Below are 23,212 nucleotides of genomic sequence, written 5' to 3'. Positions count from 1 at the left end.
ATGGTTTTAAACTGTGGCGCTCCTCCTGACCCTCTGCCACAGGGAGATCACATCCACGGTATCGGCTAGCACCAGGCCAACACATTAAATATGTAGGCATGTGTAAAGAAACCCTGTCCTCCATTTCATCTTATTGAGACGAGAGCACCTCTACAGTTTTTTTTCCCCAACTGCTTCCTTTTCCCTCTTTTCACCCCTTTAAATCCAGGTCTTTTCCTCCCTCATATATACAACCAAGAATACAGCTGGAGACATTTAGGAGTGTGAAATGATCCGATTTAGTAGACCGCAACTGCAGCTGCATATTAATCCTGAAATGATGCGTTCATGCAGCACATATGTCTTCATCCGAGTTGTACTTAACATTAACTTAAAAGTTATTTTAACTGCTGAATAGAGCCCTTTAGAAATACAATACACTTGATAAAAGTGAATAATGGTGTAATATTTTCCTAATGCATAAGATTGCTGGGATACATATTATTTGTCCTTCAGATAAGCCCCTGAGAGAAGGATGAATGAATTTGGGAAGGGGTGTCAGAGGCCTGGGGGGAAGGGTACAAGAGGGGGGGGGGCATTCTTTCGAGGCCCCCCATAATCACTATTTGTGTTTGGCTGCCTTGTCCCACTTCCAGTGTGTGTGTGTTGTTTGGTGGGTAAAAGGGTTTCGCTCGCAGCCTCGCCACTATAGTTTGATTTCATTCATTCCACTGAGGACAAAGCGAGCCGTTTGAGAGTTTCAGCAGCAGTGAAAAGCTGCCCGACGCCTGAATGTCTGATATATCTGCACCATAGTTCACAAACCATGAGCACTGTGCAGGTTATTTCAGCTAAATGAAATTGTTCTCTACAAATTTTCTTACATTTTCATAAAAATATGAGGTTCAATTGGGGGAGAAAAAAATGTCTTACAAAGTAGATTTTTGCATGCAGCAGGAAACTATTTCAAGCATTTAAAAAGGCATCTTCTTAGTTGGACGATCACTTACTGATGCTTTCACAGCTACTTTACTGACTTGTATTTAACACTAACAGCTGCAAGTACTCATCCTAAGGCATGGCTAATGTAGGAAATGACCGACTAAAGGAGCTTTAACTCCATCTGGTTGAAATGGCAAATCCATCCATGAACTGGACACACTGTGACATGAAGTATTGCAAATCGCATGATCGCATCGCTTGAGATTTAGTCTGAGAGTTGGTTTTATTTTGAAATAAAACCAACTCTCTTGCTGTAAGGTCAAAGATGCGGACACTTGCACGCTTAAAGTATATTCAGAGTCAGAGAGCGCTGCACATGTCTTGCTGTTAGTCAGAGCTTGGGCCTTAGCCAGAGCTTACTGCCTGACACATTGAACTGACAGCTGGCCCAGTGATCCCACAACACTCAAACACACACTCTGACATATGACAACACACTTGCTCACACACAGTTTGCCTCCTATACTGTATATCATATACAAATAAAACATTTCCTTTTGGATCCCCACCTCATTATCTCCTTTGTCCTTCCAGAAAACAAATTGTTCTTCATTCAGCACTCATTGCTTTGCTCAAAGGCACCATGAACTCAGATTTTAAAGCACGCCCCCTTCCTCTTTGTCTCTGCTGTAGTAGAAGCTAATTATATACAGTTTCTGGGTTTTTTTGTGTTAAATTACAGAGTGGTTGATTTTTGCTGGAAGCTCTGTGGTGTGTTTGAGTCTAATAAGTGGACCTGGATTAGTGCCAAGTCAACCATCTCTCTTTTTCCACTCTTAGACCGTTTACTTTTATCTTCCTCTGTCCTTTTTTTAAGCTGTTTCTTCTTCTGTCTTGACCCAGTCTCTGCTCCGATTCTCCTCTTCTTTTGTTGTTTTTTTCTGCAATAATCACTGCTTTTTTTTTTTTTGGATAATCTCCTAAAATCTGTAAAGCTTTACCTCTGACTTTACCAAAGTGTGTGTGAGTTATTGCTGTACACCCCCAGGACACCATGTTCCTTCCTGACCAGAGTTACTTACAGTATACTTAGTGTTTTACTTCTTTAATAATTTTTAAAGCAAGTTCCAAGAGCATCTCAAACACCCTGTGAACAGCTGCTCATACTGTAACATATGTTGACTTCACAAAATACATGAGACGTACAATCTGTAGTATGACTCACTGTCTAGCCAATCGTATGCTGACACAATGTATGTAGCATTACTGAAGCTTTAAGCTCTTAATCCCAGGGGGTTGCTGCATCATATGGAGCTGCTGCATAGACCGACGGTGCCACAGATTAAAGAAGGAAATGACCAACAAACATCAGCATGCGCACAGTTTTTACAGGTAGTCTGAGGATATTTGTGACAAAGAATGCCAATTATGTGATCACCTGCAGTGCTTTAGTCTGGTATGAGTGGATTGCTTTGTTCTCTGGTGTGGTCATTCTGTCTTATTTTCCCACAGACTAAAGGTTTCATGCTGTTACAGACTGTTTTTAGTTGTTTGGCTCAAGTGACTCACAAGTCCTGGTTTATGACCGCCTGATAACATCGCCGATGGCCTCAGCTGCACTTTGTGTTTACCGTAAAATGACGCATTCACACTTTGGTAATTAACAATAGACTCGCTGAACATATTGTTGTGCGTTAACATCTTTAATAACTACAGGATTAGATTTAGAGATTTAAAGAGGGAGCAAGTAAGGCACATTTCTAATGTGACATCAGATGCACATTGCTTAAGAGTTGTGTGCCATATTGGATGTGATAGAACCACCGGTTGCCTTGGGAGGCTGGCGAGTGGTTCCTGCAGTTTGCCGGCTCTTGCTGGGTGAAATCAGTTGCAGAGATGGTGCTTAACCAAAAACCTTCTAGTAATTGCTTTGATAGCTAGCCCATTGTTACGGTGGCCTGTAGTTTGTCAGGTTTTTTTTTTTTCATGTTTCATGCTGCAAACAACTCACTAACTACTAGATAAGTAGTAGTAAAACTTGAAGTTGAAGTTGTGCTTCCAGTGTTTCGAAAGGGCAGCTTTTACCATCAGGGAGGGCAGCAGGCCAGTGTTTGTAGACAAGCCCGTCACTTCCATTTACACTATGACCGCAGCAGCATGCTAGCGACCACAGCGATTACAAGGAGGTTTTTGCCATTTGGTTTGGAAATGCACATTTTTCCCTACTGACTGATGGCAATTAGGCAGTCACCGACTGGTCTCCAGGTTTGTGTGACGGGCATTATTCACATTATCCTACATTGCCATCATAATTGTCACATGTCCAAAATGTTAATGCCGCATGTTTAGCAGTCACATGTGTCAAAAACCTCCAAAAATGGGCATTGCACATATGAAAGTGCCTTAAAGCTCCATTCATTCTAATAGAACCGGGGGTTTCTGAAGCCAACTATATAGAAGTCTATGAGAGCATGACCTCAGTTCTCACTAGTGGTCTGCTAACACTGCAAATTTTGGTGTAACCAAGTAAATGCAGTGCTAGTATTGCTGTTCCCAATACAGATGTCGATACTTTTAACCTATAAAGGCTGCTTAGTCAAAAGATTTTGCTATGAATTATGAATGAAAAATATGCTCACTATGTCATGGTCATGGTAAATTATGGTCACCTTTGGTGTAAAATAGAAAATAAAACAGAGTGTGCTGTTGTCTATGGTTAGCTTGTGATTGTGAGTTGGAGACATCCAAAATGTTAACCTCACGGTGGCCTATTTCCATCTTTTATATGCAGTTTGTTATCAGAGAGAAAAGTGGAGCTTTTAAACCTCATCCATCAGGACACTTTCACCACAAAGCTTATCCTAGATGAGATTAAAACAGTGACTCTTCTAAAGATCCTATAATCAGTCTGGTGTTGCAATTTTTGGGTCGATGGTCCCTCTAAAAAAATGTGAACAGTTTGTTTGGGTTGCACTTGGATGGTAATTAATGCATCTCACTGCCAGTCCACACCATACTGCTAGTAAACCTTGCCACACTTTGCTCACACCAGCCGCGGTGCCAGCATTTGTCTGCACACACTCAGAGACACACACACACACGTAGCGATGCTCCATCATACACACTTAGATGACATTAGAAATTCTCAGTTTTCATTCACAGATGCACACATGATCGGACACAGTTAACAATCCAATCCCTGTTTTTGGCATACATGGCTCACACATGGCAACCAAATCAGAGGGGGGAGAGTGCTTTTTCTCTATCTCTCTGTCTCTACATGTCTCAAAGGGCTAAATGAGATTACTGTAATCCAGCCTGACCACAGGACAGAGGAAATCCAAATGGTGTTTACTTCATCTCCAGTCTACATTACTTTTACCCTTTTTCACTCTTTCTCCTTTTTGGATTTTCTCATTTTACTCCCTCCTTTTTTCATGTGCCCTGCCCTCTTTATTTCGCCCTACTTCCCATGCTCCTCCCCTTTTACACCTTCCACATATATATTTATATATAAACACACTTAAAAAAAAAAAGTTCAGCTGTTGGTTATATTGGCAAAAGAGTTGACAGTGCATTTTGGTTTGGAGACTTTGTTTTCTAACATGCTGTTTTCTGTTTCTTTGTTTAGATGACATCGTGCAAAAGGATGATACTCCTATGTATGCAGCACAAATCGGCTCTGAACTCCAGAAACAGTTTGCCATCCTGCCAGGTTGGTTTGATATTATACAGTGCACAAAGTGGCAGTTAATTATTTCAAGACATACATAACTTTCTCCTCCTTTTGATATGTAAAGAACATGCGAGTAGACCCGGCACTTTGAATCAGCTTATACATGTCAGTGACTTAGTGGTGAAACTCATGATGAACGAGTGACCCCAGAGAGATCTCGGTGTCTTTCCAAATGTGCAGCATGGATTAGATTAAACTGGACAATTGAGTTGCTAACAAACACATTCATGTGTGTGAACAGGGGAATTTATGTCGGGGCAGAGCTAATAGGGGTTATAAACATAGCGCAATTGGCCCAACTCTTTAGAGTCTAATTATATCTTTGTGTCTGTGTAGCTCAGTGAAACGCAGTCCTCTCTCTACTTGCGCTCTTCTATGTAACAAAACTGTTGGTGCAATTAAAAAAATATATAAATGTCTCTGGCAGCAAAAACACTTCCAGGACATGAAGGCGGATATGTCCAGCAGATTCCAAAAATAGTTCCGCTCATACTTACATGACAGCCAAAGCGACACTTTGTGAAAGGCTTTTAACCTTTTGATAATTTATTTGCTTCTGTTTGTGTAGTTACCAATATTTTAACTCATAAAATAAAAAAAATAAAAGTTTAAATAATTTTGATTTCATTGAAGCGTAATACCTTAAGGGTTTTGCTTTGCGCTGCAGATATATTTGGACCTTTCTGTGTCTGCAAAGCTATAAACTATATGTGGGACCAATTTACTATCCTTCACACTCGGGGAAAATGTTGATGCAGCACTAACAAAATTATTATGACCGTGTGCAATGAACTATATTATTGTCTTTGAAATTGGGACAACAATTGGGCTTCGAAGATGGGAACAAGGTCTATGTCTACTTGCAGTCAGTTGCCATGTTGAAAGGGACTTTGTTCCATCAAGACGCTGCTAAAACGGCAATAAGACGGAGTCAGATAGAATGGGGTCTGTGACAATATGGCATTAACTATGATTGATTTTCAGAAATTGCAAGTCTGTGGCTTCAGAAATTCTTCCACAAATATTGACATAGTTCCTGCAAAATAGTTGTTTAACTATAAAATGACTCAGACGCTCTGCAACCTTGCTCTTATACCAGAATACAACCAGCTGAGTTGAGTCCTCTGTTGCAAAGACACGTGACACTAGCAGTATGTTGACTTTTTTTTGTTTATAAATTAGATGACAGTTATGTGCAAACCTTGATCTGTCTGTCTGAGAGTGATTGCAGTGTTTCTAAATCAGACTGCAATTGCTTGGCGACAAGTTGCCTTCCACCAGGGAACCTGTGTAATCAAGCTCAACTTTGTAAATAGTTGTGTGCAACTCAAAGTAAAGAAATTCAATGCAATTTTGTCTTGTTATTTTTTTCCCTGGTTGCAAGGAGGTTGTTGTCATATTTTTACTCTAGTATGGAGGTGGTGTTTACTTAAAAACAAACAAACAAACAAAAAAAAACAAAGCAGGCATGGCAGGAAAGAACTGCTAAGAGAAGGAAAAAAAAAGGGGGAAAAAAGAAAAATATTCTCATTCATTACAAATCAGACTCATGAAAAACTGGGAGAGAGAGAGAGAGAGAGAGAGAGCAACGGCCCACAAAAACGCATGCATCACATGGTACCTGCCCCAAACAAAGGAAAAACAAAAAATCCCAACATGACCAAAAAAACTCATTTGAGACAACATGATGGAGTAGTGTACAAATCCACATGAAAATGCAGTGAAACTCTAGGGGCAGATTCAACCAGAATAAAGAAAAAGAGTTCTGATCCCAGCTGGTCCTGAACCCCTCTGTGGGACCCCAATGTGGTAAAAACTTGTCAGTTACTGATGATAGGTTGCCTGCATGGCTTCTATCTGGGCCAATCATAACCAGCCACTCACACAAAATGCACACAAAGCAACATGAAACAAACATGTCAGCACAGAAACCTACTCTTAGAGCTCTGTATTGGGTTACCATGACGATACTGCCTGACCAGTGACGGCATGTGAATAATTCATCGCCCCAATGTTCTGCTTTGAAACTTGACCTGCCAACCAAAGAGAAGTGTGTGTGTGTGTGTGTGTGTGTGTGTGTGTGTGTGTGTGTGTGTGTGTGTGTGTGTGTGTGTGTGAGAGGTCCTGTTTATTTTTATAAATGTGATTTTTGCTCCCTCTCTCCTCAGCCAGAGGGGTGGTAAACAATCACATTAAGGCTCCTCTTAATGCCTTTCTTTCATTCTGAATTAGATCCAAAATGAATTTGCATGACTTTCCAATTATGGAAACAGGACCATATGTAATTTATGATTTTTACCCTGCTGCACTTTATCAAGCAAGAAGTGGGTTTATTTGTGTCTGAGTGTATTTATATAAAGGAGGAAAAGTAGGGCAAAAATGAACCGCTACAACATAACTTTCAAGTTTTCAATCCAGCTGTCATCAAATCAATTAAAAGCATTGACAACACCAGGTCGACACCGTGCCTGACATTTCTGTGATTCCTGTCTGTCTCCAGGGGGGCGAGGGATGAATGGAAGCCCCGTCATTGTCTTCCCAGAATTCCCAACTTTCAGCGAGCTAGAAGAGGAGGAGCTCCAAAATGTCCTCAGCTACCTCACGAGTGTCCCCAGGTGAGTGTCTCTCACCCCTCCCCTCACACATATGCTGTGCTAACAGAGCTTGAGGTGTAATACCAGGCGGAGCCAACAGATGCCAGCACAACACCAAAGGCCTGACTCGAGGAGAAGTGACACAAAAGACACAAAGGTTTAGAGAAGAATGGAAGACTAAAGAATAAGTCACTGATAACTGGCAAATCAAAAATTGAAACTGTACTCTTTGATGTGGATATACTAACAGAATTTTTGTTACAATGTTAAAACATTGCTCATATGAACTCATATAGTAGAACTTAGGCCTGATGAAAGGTTTTGTATTTATAGTTTTTGTATATTTCTACAGTGGAGGTTTATTTTCCTAACTAGAATATTTTTTTTATTTATCTGTTCTCATTACTCCTCTGTCCTCCTTCTTTATGCTCCCTCTGCCCCTCCACCCTCTCACCTCCCCTCCCTTCCTTTCACCTTTCCTTTAGTGCTGAGTGCAGCACTCCCATCAAGCACAGACATGCTCTCACACACATAATTAAAGAGAGGAGAAAGGAAGATGCAGCTGTATATCTATCTGTGTGTGTGTGTGCGTGCGCGCATATGTTTGTGTGTGTGTCATGGCGGCCATTCAGTGGATCATCACCTTTCATATAACAGACACACGCTCACACCCCTCCCTCTCTGCCCACCAGCTATTTTGCACCCTGCTGCCAATCGGCTGAGCTCCCGGGTATCCGATTGGCTCTGAGCGGCAGAGCTCGGCTTTAATTGGCTGAGGGTGGGACGCGGGTGGTGGAGGTGCAGAGAGAGAGGCAAAAGGAGGAGGGAGATGCTCTGTGAGGATGTGAACGGTCACCTCGCTCCATCCGCGAGCTGCAAGCAGATGATTGTGGATGCACCGACTGGACATTGACATCAGCCGAATAGGGGAGAACTGAGGAAGACTGGACTATATTTGGATGATGACATTGGATTATTGAGGATTTTTGTTAGATTTCTTTTTCTTTGGGCTCTGGAATATCAAAGATTTTCTTCGCCCGGCTTTTTCATTTATGTGGATTGAATCTATTTAGCAGTAGCGATGGACTGAGGATTTGCCGCTTGCAGCGTCCACTGGGTAGTGTAACGCATTGCTTTTCTTAACATCTCTGTGTGTGATGATGAAAATTGGCTAATAATGACATCCAGATGGACCGACTCAGCAGTATTTGTATGGTTGGCCTCACAGTCGGGGTGTGTGTGTGTGTGTGTGTGTGTATGTGTGTGTCAGGCTTAAATATTCATCCTTCCTGCTTGTGTGTTTAGGTGTCAGGATACACGTCAGCTTATCCAGCAGGGACCTTTGCAGGAAAAAGCCATGTACACACACAAACTAGCTTAATGAGGCTGCTACATATGGCACTGCCTGTGGAATGAATGGCAAAATTTTTCACATGCACACATGCTAATGCAGAGCCAAGGTTGCCATGGTAATCACAAGGGTCGCTCTCTAATCGCCACTGAAGGCAAATGATGAAGAGGCAGTAGGTAGCAAGGTTTGAACAAGGGATACTTGACTTCCTTTGGCCAGGGGCCACTTGTGGAAAATGACCTGAGGCTAGTGGGGAGTACAAATATAATTTAATACCCTTTTTACCCTTTTTTTTTTTTCCAACTAAGTGAAGGACTGACAAAAGGCCCATTCAGCAGCTGCAACTGCATTTTAACTGTAAATTTGACATTTTTAAAAGGTTATATAGCACTAAACAAAGAAACTGCAACCTCTTCAGTTTTTTCCTTAGCTAATCAATGCTTTTGTATTATCCTGTGTCTACAGTGACCTACAGTGGGCCTGATTTGTCTGTAAGTTTCCTAAACCTCCTAGATAATAGACATAACCTATGCCATAATCTGTCAGCCAACAGTGAAACTGCCTAACGTATTCTTGATGCAAGCTGATTTGGAATTATTTTTTATAAAATAACTCAATTATTGCTTTAGCTGGAGCTCAAGGGCCCTCTCGATAATGTACAAGCCACCGCTGTGGAGGGCAAATTCTAGTTAAGGCCCCTTTTTTGGGGATATTCTGGTACCAAATTCAGTAGTTTGCCTTGTTATCGAGGCCTTGACTTAAACATACACACCCTCTTTTTCTTTCCTGCACACACAGGAAAAGCAAAGGTGTTTTTCTGTGGGGATTAACAGTGTGTGTATGTGTGTGTTTCTCTCCTGTAGTGTGGAAGCATCAGGAGTGGGTTTCATCCTGGTCATCGACAGACGGCTGGACCGATGGGCTGCTGTCAGGGCCACCCTGCTCCGCATCGCAGTAAGAACCTACTTGTTTGGTTATTTATTTCATTTTTGTGTGTGTGTTTCTATGTGTGTGAGTGTCGGAGGAAGATGGGAGAAACTGTCCTAGGACTTTACCGAACCAATTTTTCTGCATGCATCATTTGCTGACAAAATCCCTCTGATGACTCCAAATAGCTGTTTTGGAGTGTGTGCATTACTCTGCATGTGCTAATGCTTGTTTTAGTCCAGATCTGTGGGTGTAGTTGCTGGTATCAGCTGTCCGTGTGTATAATTTTCAGCTTAGCAGCATTTAGAATAATAGATGTTTTGGAGTTTTTAGTGTTTGTGAAATTGCGCATGCAGTAAGTGGTTGTTTTACCTCATTAACTTCATATGCACTGGGAGCTTGGACATTTTCCTTTTTCTGCATGTTGAAATGTGGCAGGATGAGGTTAAAAATAGCTTATTATGTTAGAGTGGGTGGTGGAATCTCTGAAAGTGCACTCGTAGCCTTTGTGTACGCTGAGACTTACTCAAAAAGCAGAAATAGAAGGTCCACGCAGTGCTGGCCATGAGTCTCATTCTGTAATTGTTTTTTAACCATCAGTGTATGCTCCATTAGCCTACTAGCCTACTTACTTCTTGGTAACTTTCACAACTCTATAAGATGATAAACTGAAGAGAGAGTGTGACATTAAAGAGGAAGGCAAGAGAGGGGGGACTAGTAGTATAAGAGAGGGGTTATATATCTTATTATTATAATAATACTTAATACGCATGTAAATTAGGCAGACTTGGTAAAAATAATCAATAGTCATGAAACTGAAATGTCCATACTTATTGTCATTTCTGACAATTAAAATTAAATGACATTAATACCATTATATTATAAACTGTTTGTATTAAATTCAAGTGAAACTCAATTCAATTCAATTTTATTTTTTCAGCATCAAATTATAACAAGTCACCTCAAGGCACTTTAAATAGTAAGGAAAAGGCCCTACAATAATACAGAGAAAAGCCCAACAATCAGAGGATCCACTTTGAGCAAGCGAGTGGCGACAGTGGGAAGGAAAAACTCCCTTTTAACGGGAAGGAATCTCCAGCAGAACCAGGGAGCAGGGAGGGAGGCCGGCCAAAATAAGTAAATAAATCGCTCCTCAGTAAAATCTAACATGTTGTGCCTGAGTTTTACCTTCCATCTTTTTGTCCTACCTACTGAGCTGAGGTCTGTGAGGTGACACGCCACAGCACTAAAAATCTTAGATTTTAAGACATTTGAAGATGCCAAGGTGGGAATTTAAGTATGTGTCTTTTTGCAGATCGACTGGTAGCAATCAGCAAGATGTTGGCCAATAGCAGTGTTCTCTATTTGGCTTTTCTTTGAGACAGAACTATTGCTTGGGCACCGACTTTAATTTTTCGTACTATACCATGTTTCACTTTGGTTTTCCCTTACTTAAATTTTTTTGTAAGCTGTCATCTGTAATCAGTACTCTATCTGTGAATCGTATTAACGTCGGCCAAAACAAGGATAAAGCTTCGCCACCCCCTTCACATCTGTTGTCAGGATGCTCTTCCTGTATTGTACCTTTTACCATGTCCAATGTATGCAAATTTATGCAAATGTATGCTAATTGGGCACTGGTTATCATCAGGCTTAACGGTTTTTCCATGGTATCTCTTGAAAACTATCCCCACTGTGGAAATAAGTCATTATGAGGCTGCTGGCTTTGGTAACTGAACGCAAAGTCAAGTTAACCTACACACAGAAAATATCCAGTACTAATAATGGTAATAATGAACCATTATTCCAGTCCATTGGCTCATTCAGTGTCCTGAAACAGGATGTTGATGAGCTGTGGAATTCCATGAACCAACAATCAATCTGCTTTATCAGGTGTAAAGCTACTTCAAGGTGCAAGCAAAACCACAGAGAGGTTCATCGAAACAAAAATGTTTTTTGAAGGAAAAGTGTGAATGTAATCATTGAGTATGGACTAAGCGCTGAAATCATATTATCTAAAAATAATAGTTTAATGTTTTTATCAGTAACGTCTTACTGGCAAGATGTTAACATTTTAAAAATATCCAGAAGACTGGCACCTGCTCTAGGAGAGCTGGGCAGAGCCGTTGAAGGCCTTAACCCATCAGCAGGACTGATATCTGCTCTTTTATGTGAGGAGGAACAGAATGAGCGCTGCCAGAGCTATAAAATTATCTCCAGCAGGACACTGGTGTGAATGTCTCTGACCAAACAGTTAGAAACAGAATTCATGAGGGCGGCCTGAGGACCTGAGATCCTTTAGTGGGCCCTGTGCTCAGTGCCCAGCACCACATAGTGCCATAGAATACCACAACTGACAGGTCCACACTGGCACCCTGTGCTTTTCATAGGTGAGAGCAGGTCCACCCTGTCCAGACATGAAAGGGTCTGGAGAAGCCATGGAGAAAACCTGTAACATCGTTCATTATGTCTTTGAATTCAGCTCTTCTAACACATTAAACAGTCCACGCGGGTGTAGATATTCAGCATGTGTTTTTTCCCATTGAGATCTGATGTATTTTCAAACTGTTCCTTTAAGTTTTTGTGCAGTGTGTAATTCTTTTGCCATTTTAGTCTTTTTTTAGGCCCATAAATAATGTTTGGCAAATGATACTCAGGTCTTAGTGAATTGTACATGTATGCTTTATGTATGTACATATAGGTATCCTGGAAATGACAGTCATTTAACTTAACACCACCATCTGCTTAGCTTCACTTCTACTCTCATGTATGAGCTGCAAACAGTGGTTCAGTGTATCGTAAACTGTGAAGCCAAAACCACCTTACTGACTAAATAATGTTATAAAACCACTTCTAAATTACCTAATGCATGTATTTCTGTATAGTGTTCTATATTCAGTTTTCATATCAGACAACATATGTGTTCAGACTGATATATTTGTGTCCAACCTTTATCAGTTAATAATATCAGCTCAGTGAGACATAGCTTTATTTGTGCAGTCCTTCCTGGAGCCTTGAGATGACCTCCTGTAAAATTCCATTTTATTTATAACAAAACATTTTCAGTACCACCACCGCATTTACACCACCACCACACTTCCAAAGCTACACAGTGAATAATCTTTATATATTTTCATTTTGGGTCTTTTTGTTCCCAGTCTTCTCTGTCTTTAAATTAAACAAAAGATTAAAAAAAGAAGAGAAATCAAGCCAAGATGACAAATGTGGCCTCCTATAATTTAGAGTGGTGGTAGAGTTTATCAGCGTGGTAGCAGAAGCTTCTCTGCTGGATATCCCTTCCTTCCTTTACCTCTCCCTCTCATTACCTCGTCTCTTTTCCCTTTGAATCATCCATCACTCCATTCCTCTGTTTAGCTCTCACCCCCCTCGGAGTTGCCTTCCTCACTTTAAAAAGGATTTTTTTTAACTCAGAAAGCTGAAATGTGTATTTTTATATTCAGTGCGGTGAAATGCTTTTTTTAAAATATATATATATATTCATGGCCTGCTCCCAAAAAGAATGATGTAATGGTTTGATGTAGTGGATATTTTGTGTGAATAAGATTCCAACTGGCAGTTTCAGCTGTTATGTGAATGCCTTTTCATGTTTCATGTAGGGAGGGAGGTAAAATATAAAAGGGTATGTCAAGTCCACACTGGAAGCAGGCAGCATTATAACCTAACCTGAAGGCATGAAGGCCAGGTGGTGAGACCGACTGTCTGACATGATCTCCTCCTCACTCGCCTGTGGTTGCATGTCCTTGCTGGACACGCCTGTTTTGTCCACTAGCCAGTGGCAGTCGGCCTCATTGGAGAATGAAAGTTGTTCATCGTCCCGTGAGATGCTCTATTCGTGAAGGCTGCTCAAGGTCACGTGCTGCCATTTGCTGGTTTGCCAGGGGGAACAAGGGACGGAAAAAAATAAAGGAGTGGGCAAGTGTTAGTAGTGTTACTGCAAAGCAAAGGCACAGATGCTCTTAGGCTGCTTTGTTGGTGCTTTCACCATCTAGACACAGTGCTGGGTTGTAAAATTAAGGTAGTGAGCTCATTGGATAGTTTGATTTTGATATTTATCAGTGCAGAAATAATTGGTTACTGTGAAGAGACACTCAGGTGTTGGGTTTAAAGATTTAAAGAAACACTCCACTGCCCTAGAGAGAATATTATTGCTCATGTCTGAAGTGTTACTTTCCTTTTCCCCCCACTTTGTGTAGTGAACATGGAGGACAATCTTACCATATATGCAAATGCCAGAATTTATCTAGTATTCTGGTTAAATTATGGGACACCTTCATGTCTGCTGCAGCTCGTCTTTGTGATTAGGGGTAATAAATACACAGGCATGCATGCATACGGAAACATTGCTGCAGGCGGAGGATGCAGATGGCTCAGTCAGCCGGTGCCAGTGAGAGGCTCGGGTTTGTTGCAACAGATCGTTTTTAACATCAGCTAAAAAGGCGTTCCAGTAAATTTCAGCACTCTCCCTGTCAAGATCTCAGCTGAGTGTCTTTGTCACAACTGGGACATTGTTCACGTCTAAAAGTGAGAGCAGTAATGCAGGCGGAGGAGGGGGGTTTGAGCACGTGGTGGATGGAGGTGGTTTAATATGGTGGCGGGCCAACTCCCGGGAGAGCAGTGTGGATGTGATTAGAGGACATGACTGAAGTGGTTTTTCCCGTTCCACCCATCCTTCTTCCCTTCCATCATCCCGTTCAAAAGAAAATTATATTCTAATTCTTATCATTTATTAATGCGCGCGGAAAATGTCTGTGCGTGCGCGTGCATGCATCGCTTTAATGTATATGCGGGGTATCGGTGTTCATCTGTCACGGGGAGTGCACCGAGCAGCACGTGTATTGTCATGTTAATGCAGAGCTACAAATTAAAACAGGACCTCTCAGGGTTTATTGAATTTAATGACCTCCAATTACACATGCGCTGCTCACTGATGTCTGGATGGTGTGTTATTGATGAGGGAAAAAAAAGGAAAAACTAAAAAAATACACAATGCATCATTTTTTTCTGTAGTTAACATGCACTGTCAACTGTCATTAATCCCAATAGGAAGCACTGTATGTAAAAGATATGCAGGCAGTATGGGTGGAAAGATGCTGTGTAGAGTGAGTGAATTTTCCAACCTGGCTGTCTCTCATCAACATCACAGCAAGCTCTGTCTTTCTGTGTGTGTGTGTGTGTGTGTGTGTGTGTGTGTGTGTGTGTGTGTGTGTGTGTGTGTGTGTGTGTGTGTGTGTGTGTGTGTGTGTGTGTGTGTGTGTAAGCCAAAAATAAATGACTGGAAGAGTAGAATGAGGCTGCGGCACCGGGAACACTCTTAGACGACTCCTCGTCTACTCTGTCTTTCCCGCTAAGGCTCTCCACGCGTTTCCATGACAACCCAATGCAGGCATTTCATGACGATGATGTATGCACGCTGGATGTGTGTGAGCGCCTCTGTACCAGTGCAGTCCTTTTCCTTGTAGACTAAATTGAAGCCATGCTTTACGGATGACTTATTTATCATAGGGCTCGTACTCTTTGCTGCGTGTTACCAGTGATTCCAATGAATAAGGCAGCCGTGGCGCTATTTTGTACAGACTGTCGTCACACACTCACTTTTGTCAGTGAATAAATCAACTAAAAATATTCCCAAATAACACAGGGCGCTGTATTTAGATATCATAAGTGCATGGCTCAGTGGGTTAAGCCTCAGCTGAAGTTTGATCAGCAGAAAAGACATGAATTTACCAAGAAAAGCAGTGTCAATTAAACCAGTTCTAAACCAAAAAACAACAGGAAAAAAGCTTTAATTTTTAAGCATCATTATCTTTCAGATTTTCTTTTGTCAGCAGATACAATTTATGGTTATGCTAAAAATGTCATGAGCTTGTCACAGAGCTCTAAGCTTGCCTCTGGTGGTGTGTGTGTGTGTGTGTGTGTGTGAGCACATGTCATCCTGCATTGATTTACGATGTCTAACAGGGCGGAGCAATTCACTCGGGGATTTAGAGGAAGCCACAACCGATATAGCCTTTCAGCTGAGTGGCCTCCTGAGCCGCTGCCTGTCTGAAGGCAGTTCTGTGTTTTTAACCTGCTAGTGTGGAGGTGGACAGACCAAATGCTACTGCTACTCCCCAAAGTCACAGGACTAATAACATTACATTGCAGTCACAGCTTTCCAGGTGAGAGCTGCTGCAGGGGAACTGCAGTGAAGAAACGCAGCAGATTTATTAGATGTTAAATGCTCTTAAATCTCTTTACTGCTGGTTTGGGATTGCAGCAGTGGGACAGTGGGCACAGATGTGAGGTTTGTTTAATGCCTCACTCAGGAGCTGCACCGTTAAACCAGGGCTTTGCCTTTATTACTGTCAGGATCGAGAGACTATACAGTTGGACTGGCACAACTGTGAACCTTATATCTCACAAATTTACAGTGTGTTAAAGCCAACTTTGCTTTAGGCTATGAGCACAGCATTGCTTCTGAGGTAGTTTTATAGCGAGGGCTGTTACAGGGACTTCAGTTTAACTGAGAGCCTTTTTCTGTTCTGTTCGGTCAAAGCCTCTGTGCCAAAATTTGCAGCACTTCATCTAGCAGGCACTCATCAGATGAACACACTTGACATGAAATGCATTTTATCTTGTGCACCTTGCTCTTCTTCATGGCTTCATGTCATAGATTCGATTTTAACCCTGTTGACACCAGTTTGAACCGCTGATACAAAGCAGGATGGATCCATGCTTTCATGTCATTTATGCCAAATTCTGACCCTACAGCAGATATGGAGAGTCATCAGAACAGGCAACGTTTTTTCAGTCTTCTATTATACAATTTTGTTAAGCTTGTGAATTGAAACCTCAGTTTCAAGTTTTGATTGTGGTCTTCTGCTGTTGTAGCCCGTATCTTTCAAGCTTTGACATTCAGAGATGCTCTTCTGCACACCTCAGTTATTGAAATTTCTTGGGATCATTTGTGGGTGGAAGTAAGCGTAAGGTATTGATCACTGTCTAATCCGACTCCCTGTCCTCCTTTCTCTGTAAGGGTTCATTTCCCGGGAACTTACACTTGGTTCTGGTGTTGCGTCCCACTACTTTGTTCCAGCGGACTCTGTCGGACTTCCTGTTCAAGTTCAACAGGGATGAGTTCAAAATGAAGGTATTCTATGACTTCATGACCGCAGCACTTTGTCTTTACGTAATGGCTCCCTTGTGAGTCACTGAGAGCACAATTATTATTTTAGCTAGTGTAGAGCTGTCGTCACTGTTGTAACTTATGTTTATGTTTGTATTCATCTCAAAATAAATGTGTGATAGTATTTCATTTAATCAGTTTGGGTGTGTGTGTGTGTGTGTCAGGTGGTGATGCTGAGTTCTGTGACTGAGCTCCATGCATATATCGATCCAGGACAACTAACCAAAGAGTTGGGAGGCACACAGGAATACCACCATGACAGCTGGATCTCACACCGCACTGTATGTACACACACATGACTATTTTGTCCCCGATTTCTTTAAATATATATATTTATATATATATGTTCTGACTTATTTTTTCTCTGCCACATACATATGCATACATGTATGCCCTCCACAGGCCATTGAGGCCTTCGCCCTCATGGTGAAGACCACGGCTCAGACCTTGCAAGCGTTTGGCACTGAGCTTGCAGAGACCGAGTTACCCAACGATGCTGAGGCCACCACCATCCTGCTGCAGACGCACACACTGAAAAAGGATATGATGAAGGTTGGAGATGCTTTTCTGTTTTTGTGGCAAACTTCTTTTTCTCTTTTTGTTGCTTTTAGAAAGTTTTTAAAATGGTTTGAATTTCCAGGAGGACCTGAGGGTGGCGCAGTCACAAGGAGGACGGCTGCTGGATTGCATCAACGAGCCTCTCAAAGCAGACCCCGAATACAACATGACGCATGATGAACAGGAAAACTTGGCCACTGTGCAGAGGTGGAGGACTAAACTGAAGGATGCATAAATAAAAATGAAGTTGCCCCTACATGCATGAATAAATGTCCTCTTTTGTCTCCCATCGCTTCTCATTTGCCTCCTTTCCCCTTTCAGACTCCTAGGTCAGCTGGATGAGACGGAGATGGCATTTGACGACTTCTGGGAGCGCCACCGTACCAAGCTGGAGCAGTGTTTGCACCTCCGCCATTTTGAGCAGCACTTCCGTGAAGTGAGTCAAGAGTCACCCTCTCATCTCCAATCCAAATCTCGGAAAATGACGTGCTTATCAATCCCTGTGCTCCTCAGGTGCGCGCCCAACTCGATGTGACGTCCGAGCGATTGTCAGGCTTCTCCGAGGTCAGCGTAAGCCCCGCCCATGCAGAGCACGTCCTCAGAGAGCTCAGCGGCCACGAGGATAAAGCCCGAGTAAGTACACACAATTGCACACGCAGTCTTGCTCATGTGGTTCAAAAAGACATGCTCAGCATTATCTGTCCTCTGTTCGTGCAGAATCTCTATAGATCTTCAAAATGCTGAATACCAGTATATAATATTGTGTCCCGCTCTGCTGCTGAGGCAGAATTCTGTATATTCTGACTTATAATAAAGATATATTCCAATAATTGCAATTGTTTTGGTGTGTTTTGAAAGGACATCTTAGACCTCGCCTTGTCCTTGGTCAGTGAAGGTGACAGGCTGATAGAAAACTCCCACTACGCCGAGGACTCCATCAGGCCAAAGTGCACCGAACTGAGAGGAGTGTGTGAGGAGATCAGCTCCACTCTGAGGAGCAAAAAGAGCCTCCTGCTAAGAGCCATGGAGCTCCACCACGCTCTGGAGGAGGTAAGAGTGTGAGGAAGTCTTCATTAATCGTCCACAACAAATCCGCTGTATCCTTAGAAGCACTCATGGGTATTTTCCCCCCTCAAAGGCGTCGCACTGGTGTGAGGAAGGCATCTTCCTGTTGGCTAACCAGCCAGTGGACCGCTGTCAGTCTCAGGACGGGGCAGAAGCAGCTCTACAAGAACTGGAGCGATACTTGGATACAGCATCCCTGCACACCCTCACTGACCGCAGCGCCATCTGCTGCCAGTACGAGGCGGTGCTCAACTCTCAGCTCAGGGTCCGTGAGAAGATTTTCAGTTAAATTTTTTAATGTGTGATACCTTTATCATATTTCACATTGAGCTGCAATATTTTCCATCCTCCTTTAGGACCAGATAGAGAGAGTTTTCCAGAAGCAAAGCTCTGTCCAGGAGATGTTCGAGAAGAGACGCGTCAGCCTGAAGAAACTCGCCGCTAAACAGACGAGACCAGTCCAGCCAGTAGCTCCAAGACCTGAAGTCAAGTCACCGCATTCTTCTCCCCGTAAGTAGCCATCTGTAATTGGTTTAAAGAAGAACAAGTGCCAGGAACTGATGTCAAACGAGGTATCTTTTACTCATTTAGTGGTGGTTTGATTAGGATGAGAAGGACGAATCTAAACTTGGATGAAAAAAACATAATGATGTTTTTTTCTAATCAGATCTAGAGAGAAAAGACAGGAGATACTCTGCTGATAATGCCCTCTCCAAAAAGGTAAATTCTTATAATTTCTACGAATGTTGTATGATACAATAAAGGTTTTAAGTGGGTGATAAATACTAAACATGCATGACTGTGTGTGATTTATTTATTTATTTTTTAAGGTGGAGTCTCCTGTACACAACGGTGGCACAAGACATGCTTCTCTTTCAGAAGAAGAAGAAAACTTGGCAGTGCTTCGCCGGTAAGGGGTCAAAGTTCTTTCCCCAGAGCCCTAGATAGGAAAGCAATTATTTGGCAATCATGCTGCTTGTTCTTTGTAGTCCGCATTGTATTTTGTGTTGTGTGTGTGTACATTTCAGTCACGTGATGAACGAGCTGCTGGAGACAGAGAGAGCTTATGTCGAGGAGCTGCTGTGTGTGCTGGAGGTGAGCGTTGTCGGTGTCGGTAATGATACCGTGACCTGACATTAATTGGTGACAAGGCTGAAGCTTTTACTAAATGTGTGATGTTAAAATCCAGGGCTACGCGGCAGAGATGGACCACCCTGCCATGGCTCACCTCATCCCCAGCAACCTGCACAGCAAGAAGGACATCCTGTTTGGGAACATGCCAGAAATCTACCAGTTTCACAAGAGGTACACTTTTAAGCTAATTGATTATATATGTGGGTGCTTTACAAATGTTGTTCATAGTTTGAGTATTTATACCTCTCTTTCCTCAAGGACATTTCTGAAGGAACTGGAAGCATACACTGACTGCCCAGAGCTGGTGGGCCGCTGCTTTTTAGAGCGGGTGAGCACTTTTATTTTCTTGTACATCGTCGTTTTGACAGGAATCGCATCAACAGTAATGTTTCCGTCAACAGCAGTTGAGCTCGTACTGACTTGCTAATGATTGTTTTCGCTGCAGATGAAGGACCTGCAGATCTACGAGGCTTACTGCCAAAATAAACCTCGCTCCGAGAGCTTGTGGAGACAGTGCTCCGACTGTGCCTTCTTCCAGGTCAGCCCTCACAGCTGTAGCACCGCCTTCCTTTTCACTGGCTTTTAAGAAATATAAAACTTAAATCTTAACCGGCTCATGTTTTATACACCAGGAGTGCCAGAAGAAGCTGGAACATAAACTTGGATTGGACTCCTACCTCCTTAAACCCGTCCAGAGAATCACCAAGTACCAGCTACTGCTTAAGGTTAGCTCTGTTCATGTATTATGTACACCTGTTATGTAAGAGGGGGAATGACTCACTGTTTTGTTTTTTCAATGTTTGCAGGAGATGTTGAAGTACAGCAAGGGCTGTGATGGTTGTGACGACCTACAGGAAGCGCTGTCCTCCATTCTTGGGATTCTCAAAGCCGTTAATGACTCCATGCATCTCATTGCCATCACAGGATATGAGGTTAGAAGAAGTACACTGCGTTTGCAAACTTTGCTGGAGGTGGTCAAATCATTTCAAACTGACTTGAATGGGATATCTAGCTGTGGGAAAATGGGTTGAGTTTGCAGTTTCGTGCGTTCTTTTAAAATACAGAGCAGGTTAATTATTCTTTAACAAGAGCTGCTGGGGTTTACAGGGCCTGGGCATGAGTACACCCCAGACTCTCAGGCCCTCTGCCAACTCTCTTCCCACTTTTCTTCTCTGCTTTTTCCATTTTCCCCTCCAGGCTAAAACGCTTCTTTGTTTTTTAAGTACATATAATCAAATATCTAAAAACATTAAAGGCTACAGAGCTGAAACACGGCTACCTGTGCAAAGGTGCAAAGCCAGAGTCAAAAACAGTTGCAATAGCTCCATCATGTGGCCAGTTTCAAAACTGCAATGCTGCAAAACTTTAACCAGGGGTGTGAAACATAAGGTCCAGGAGCCAGAATTTGCCCAGTAAAGGTTTTAGAAAATGTGAAGGAAGGTGTAAATGTTTTAATTGATTTAACTGTATGTATACTGTACTTGTCCCACTGACGAGTAATAGATAAACAATTAAATGCCAAAAAAGTAAATTAACAAAAATGTTCTGCTTTATAATTACAGGACAGTTTTGGCAATAAGCTACCAGAATTTTTTATTTATCGGCTTTCAGAGAGGTTGTGCAATGCAAAAACACGCATCTGTCTTTTCACCCTGTTAGGGTAACCTGTCAGAGCTGGGTCGTCTGCTGATGCAGGGCTCCTTCAGCGTGTGGACCGAGCATAAGAAAGGTCATGCCAAAGTGAAGGACCTGGCCAGGTTTAAGCCCATGCAGAGGCACCTGTTCCTGCACCAGAAGGCCCTGCTCTTCTGCAAGAGGAGAGAGGAGAACGGGGAGGGCTACGAGAAAGCTCCATCTTACAGCTTCAAACACTCCCTCAGTGTGAGCCTGCTTGCTCCATTTTTAAAAGGAAGGTCGATGCCGTGCCGTAGCAGTAAAGATTTAGTGTTTAAGTTTTCTATATTCTTTCAGATGAGTGCGGTGGGCATCACAGAGAATGCCAAGGGAGACAACAAGAAGTTTGAGATCTGGTGCAACTCGAGAGAAGAAGTTTTTATAGTGCAGGTAAGGGCGTTCGACCTGCTTTTATTAATCATACCTTTAGAGATGAGGAATGATTGTCCGCACTTGTTCTAATCTAGGCACCGACGCCGGAGATTAAAACGGCATGGGTGAACGAGATCCGCAAAGTTTTGACTCAGCAGCTCAAAGCCTGCAGAGGTATTGTGAAAACTTCTTTCTTAACTTTTCCAGAAGTTTTTATTTTATTTTTTAAACCTATTTTATTCCTTTTTAATACTTTTTGTTGTTGTTGTTGTTGTATGTTTGTATGTTTTAGATGCCAGCCAGCAGAAGAGCTCAGACTCTATGTCCCCAAGTCCCACCAGCAACAGCACTACTTCCATCTCTCTCAGGTTGGTGGCTTATATGTAACGTAAGGACTCATTAGACAGATTAGAGATAATAAGGAAAAAAAATCACACATACGTCTATTTTTTTCCTTTTTTCTTTTTGCAGCCCTTTCCGTAGCAGCGGTCAGAAGAACCAGAAGAAGCAAGAGGAGAAGAAGACTGAGCCAGCCCCGACCTCTGACAGCAACTCGTCATCCTCGCCGAAACACAAAGGTAGATGTTTGAGTTAAACAGCATCTTCGAAGACAATAACACTTTTATCTAAGTCCCTACTCTAAGCTGTGCTCTAAACTCCCACTAAACCAGGTTCTTTTTGTCTTCATCTATCATCTTTCTCTCTCCTCTCCACTCCCCTGTTTGGGGCTTCTTCTCTCTTTTCATGGCTGCCCTTGTCCTGCACTCATTTCAAATCATTGCTTCCAGAAGAGCCGGTGACCAGTCCGACCACTGACAGGTCCTCAGTGGCCAAAAAGCGTTTTACTTTGCAGGGCTTCAGCAATCTCAAGAGTCCCAAAGGTAACATTAGCGAATGCAAACATTTTTTTTAAAGGAAGGATAATGCTAAGAACAGCTCAGCGTGGCCCGTCACAGTATGTCGTTTGTCAGTGATGAAAAGTTCAATTGATTATCAGCAAGAAACACCCTTCGCTATATAAACTAAGAATACTAATATATTAAATAAAGGCTTTAGAATCCAGTTCTGAATGTGAGCCTCTGTCTGAGCTTTTACCCGGTGCCCAATAATTAATCGGCCTCCTCCAGTCTAACCTGCTTCACGGCCTAATGGAGCACACGTGATCCCCGATGGTTATGTTGGAGACAGTCTGCCTCCTGGTGGTAAAAGTTTAACACGGCCTTGTTGCACATGCTCACTTTGGCCTATCTGCTACAAGACTTTTTGTTTTTTTTGTTTTTTTTAAATAGCTCTACTGATTTTAAGACGACCTTCTTCTGATTGGCTGCTCTTCTAAAGCAGGAGTTTGGACAGCAGCTGAGTTGTGCTTGTGTGCTCACAGGGTTTAGCTTCATGCTTATCTTTACCTTTGACCAAATTTAATATGAGTATCCACCACTGTAATGGTGTGTGTGTGTGTGTGTGTGTTTGGCTATTGATTAGCTACGACTGTTCACATCATGTACAAACTTCTAACGTTAGTGTTAATTTCTTGCTTCCTTCTCACTTCTGTCCTCCCTCACTTTCCTTCTCTTCTTCCTCCTTCACATCTTTCCTTCCTGTGTGGCCAGGCTCGACTCTGAGCCCTGAGCACAGCTCCAAACGCCACCTGGTAAAGAGCGATCCCACACCGTTTGGGTTCAAAGGTATATTTC

General features: G+C 42.3%; 1 protein-coding gene across 5 annotated transcripts in view; it reads left to right on the top strand.

Moving 5' to 3' along the window:
• The window catches only part of mcf2la (mcf.2 cell line derived transforming sequence-like a), a 43,413-nt gene that overhangs the window by 14,380 nt on the left and 5,821 nt on the right, over positions 1–23,212 (top strand). For 3 of the 5 annotated variants that reach the window (XM_084922659.1, XM_084922664.1, XM_084922662.1), the window contains exons 2-28: positions 4,553–4,636; positions 7,158–7,272; positions 9,466–9,556; positions 16,566–16,679; positions 16,880–16,996; positions 17,118–17,267; positions 17,356–17,480; positions 17,595–17,709; positions 17,787–17,906; positions 18,132–18,323; positions 18,412–18,603; positions 18,695–18,848; positions 19,006–19,058; positions 19,169–19,248; positions 19,367–19,433; positions 19,528–19,643; positions 19,731–19,800; positions 19,918–20,010; positions 20,105–20,197; positions 20,279–20,404; positions 21,132–21,353; positions 21,444–21,536; positions 21,614–21,692; positions 21,811–21,886; positions 21,990–22,096; positions 22,307–22,399; positions 23,129–23,203. In XM_084922659.1, coding sequence (XP_084778785.1) covers positions 4,553–4,636; positions 7,158–7,272; positions 9,466–9,556; positions 16,566–16,679; positions 16,880–16,996; positions 17,118–17,267; positions 17,356–17,480; positions 17,595–17,709; positions 17,787–17,906; positions 18,132–18,323; positions 18,412–18,603; positions 18,695–18,848; positions 19,006–19,058; positions 19,169–19,248; positions 19,367–19,433; positions 19,528–19,643; positions 19,731–19,800; positions 19,918–20,010; positions 20,105–20,197; positions 20,279–20,404; positions 21,132–21,353; positions 21,444–21,536; positions 21,614–21,692; positions 21,811–21,886; positions 21,990–22,096; positions 22,307–22,399; positions 23,129–23,203 — 3,012 coding nt within the window. The remainder of the gene's footprint in view (positions 1–4,552; positions 4,637–7,157; positions 7,273–9,465; positions 9,557–16,565; positions 16,680–16,879; positions 16,997–17,117; positions 17,268–17,355; positions 17,481–17,594; positions 17,710–17,786; positions 17,907–18,131; positions 18,324–18,411; positions 18,604–18,694; positions 18,849–19,005; positions 19,059–19,168; positions 19,249–19,366; positions 19,434–19,527; positions 19,644–19,730; positions 19,801–19,917; positions 20,011–20,104; positions 20,198–20,278; positions 20,405–21,131; positions 21,354–21,443; positions 21,537–21,613; positions 21,693–21,810; positions 21,887–21,989; positions 22,097–22,306; positions 22,400–23,128; positions 23,204–23,212) is intronic. The other 2 variants (XM_084922660.1, XM_084922663.1) reach the window with 2 other exon arrangements.

This window comes from Perissodus microlepis, chromosome 23, assembly GCF_051167445.1.
Source record: "Perissodus microlepis isolate ML-2025 ecotype Zambia chromosome 23, ASM5116744v1, whole genome shotgun sequence".
In the NCBI taxonomy this organism is placed as follows: domain Eukaryota; kingdom Metazoa; phylum Chordata; class Actinopteri; order Cichliformes; family Cichlidae; genus Perissodus; species Perissodus microlepis.
Note: the sequence above shows the minus strand (reverse complement) of the source record. Positions and strands in the feature narration are given on the sequence as shown.